Raw genomic sequence first — 2,471 nt, 5'->3', positions numbered from 1 at the left:
CTGAAATTAGCCCAGGGTTGAACTATATAGAAAATTGTGTGTGTGTGTGTGTGTGTGTGTGTGTGTGTGTGTGTGTGTGAGAGAGAGAGAGAGAGAGAGAGAGAGAGAGAGAGACTTGGTTTAAGTCATAGTTCTTCCATTCACTATTTCTGAGTCCTTTGGAATGACACTAACCAGTGAGGCCCTCACTGTTCGCGTCTGCTCAGTGACGATCACCGCCCCACCTTCCATTGGTGAAAGTCGATTGCAATAATCTCTATGATAAATGGAAGGTGTTCTTTCCCTCCTGACTTCCTACCAATAGTGGTATGAGTTCTGAAGTATTTCTGGACTCCTCTGCACTGTGTTTGCCTAAGTAAATGAAAGAGACCTTAATTTTTCGATTTCGAGCTGGAAGCACATTTGCCTTGGGTGTTCCATTCAGGGAACCACTCCTGTCTCGTCACACGCCATACCACAGCTTAAGCTCTGCTTGACTCACAGAGGAGAGAGAATCACAGAGGTTTTGCTTCATTTTAGTGCTTCCTAAAAGCTGACTCTACTAAAATAACTAAGCCTGTTTTCTGAGAAAAAGGGCTTGACTTGTGTTTTTCACCCAAACTGGTACTACATGGGATAGGCTTTCCAGTAGTGGTTACTGCGTGGCTGGGATGTAATTCTTCAATAACCAGACAGAGCAGAAGCAGTCTCGGGTCTTGTCTGAAATCATCAACATTACAGTCACCTATTCTTGAATTTTTTACCTGGGTGACCAGAATGTTGCGCTCTTGGCTTTCAACAGAGAAAAGCCACAGAAAATGGTGCTTAAAGGTCACCTGAATTTCTGGGTATCAGGCTTTGCTTAGATTGATGGAAGGTAAAGGTCGGCATCCAGGCTTCTAAGGGGTATGTGTGGCTTTGCCTTTTATGCTGGAGCTATGCTGTGTTTGCAGAATATCACTTTTCTAGAGGGTAAAAATTAATTGCAAACAAAGTCATTAAAGTAGAGCAGTCTTGACCCTGAGATAGAGGAGGAGGGTTTGGAGGCAGAGAGAGATGTTCCCCAGAGCTGCACGCTACAAGCAAAGTTAAGGAGGGAGAATCTTTTATGGATGCCAAGGCATCTGTTTGGCCCAAGTGGAGAGCTCACTGCCTCTGAGAGGCTGACACCTCCTGGCACGAGCTGTCAGGACTTGGGCAAGTTATGGAGACGACCCTGGACTGCACATTCCTCCTCCAGCATCAGAGCAGCTGCCCTTGTAAAATATTCACTTAGCCATCAATTTCTAAGTGCAAAAAATGTAAGCAACCAGTCCTTTCTCTCATATGGCAATTGCTGGGGTAGGCGTTAGAGGGGTTGGATAATTCATAAAAATATTCCTGTTGCTGTTTTTTTCTGGTTTTCTGCATTGCTTAGTGGGAAAAGCTTTCATTCAGAGTATAGGAAATTTTAATACTTATATTATTATAAATATTGATTCAAAGTAATAATAGCAGTAGCAATAAAAGCTAAGATTTATATAAAGGTCTTACTATGTGCCTAGCACTGTTACCAGTGCTTTACGTACATCAATTCATTTGATCCTCACAAACACCTAATGAGATGTGCCCTTTTATTCTCATGTCACCCTATCAGCCACATGAAGGTGAAGTCATTTGCCCAGGAGCTCACAGCCAGCGCATGATAGAGCAGGCCTTGAATCCAAGCAGTCTGGCTCCAGAGTCTGTGCTTTAAATTTTCCACTGCGCTTCTTGAACAGGCCTGCTGGAGCATTCTGGGGGCTGGGACAGTCTCAGATGCATCTGCATGTCAAGCCGTGTGACACGCGTCTTGTGTGTACGTCCCACGTGGTTTTCCGGGACTCACTGTGCCTCTGTGTGAACAGCGCAAGCCTGTCGCAGAGTCACGCCTGCCCACCTGCCTGCTCGTGACCGTGACCACGCCTTGCTTTCTCCCCTATAGCCCCGCTGGTGGACCTCACTCCAACCCATAGTGGCTCCGCCATGCTGATGCTGCTGTCCGTGGTGTTTGTGGGGCTGGCGGTGTTCGTCATCTACAAGTTCAAAAGGTGCGTGTCCCTCCGTCCATGTCTCCCCCGCTCCCCCTCCTCCCTGACAGGTTCAGAAGCATTTGTCGCAGCGATGTCCGTGTCCCGTGCACAGCAGTGATGGTTTCTGTTAATGTTTTAGGAAGATCCCGGGGATTAATGTTTATGCCCAGATGCAGAATGAGAAAGAACAAGAGATGGTCAGTCAAGTCAGTCACCCTGAAAGCAGGCCCCGTATCCCTCAGACTGAGCTCAGGCGGCCTGGCCAGCTGATAGATGAGAAGGTGGAGTCCCAGCTCATAGGTAAATGATTCCTGGTAGCCCTCAGCTGTTCAGCCTGAGTAGTGAATGGCTGGCTCTCTCTCTAACCCCTTCCTGGCTTGACGTAACCACTTTTTCTGCTCTAACATCCCTGAGAGAAACAGCTAAGATGCCTCTTTCCCC

General features: G+C 47.1%; 1 protein-coding gene across 3 annotated transcripts in view; it reads left to right on the top strand.

The window, feature by feature from the left end:
* SORCS1 (sortilin related VPS10 domain containing receptor 1) overlaps positions 1-2,471 on the top strand; it is a 275,703-nt gene that overhangs the window by 271,395 nt on the left and 1,837 nt on the right. For 2 of the 3 annotated variants that reach the window (XM_007470451.1, XM_007470450.1), the window contains exons 23-24: positions 1,943-2,048; positions 2,170-2,330. In XM_007470451.1, the coding sequence (XP_007470513.1) occupies positions 1,943-2,048; positions 2,170-2,330 (267 nt within the window). The remainder of the gene's footprint in view (positions 1-1,942; positions 2,049-2,169; positions 2,331-2,471) is intronic. The other variant, XM_007470452.1, reaches the window with a different exon arrangement.

The sequence above is a fragment of the Lipotes vexillifer genome, unplaced genomic scaffold, assembly GCF_000442215.2.
Source record: "Lipotes vexillifer unplaced genomic scaffold, Lipotes_vexillifer_v1.1 scaffold916, whole genome shotgun sequence".
NCBI lineage: Eukaryota > Metazoa > Chordata > Mammalia > Artiodactyla > Lipotidae > Lipotes > Lipotes vexillifer.
The sequence above is the reverse complement of the archived record's forward strand: the minus strand, read 5'-3'. Positions and strand labels throughout refer to the sequence as shown.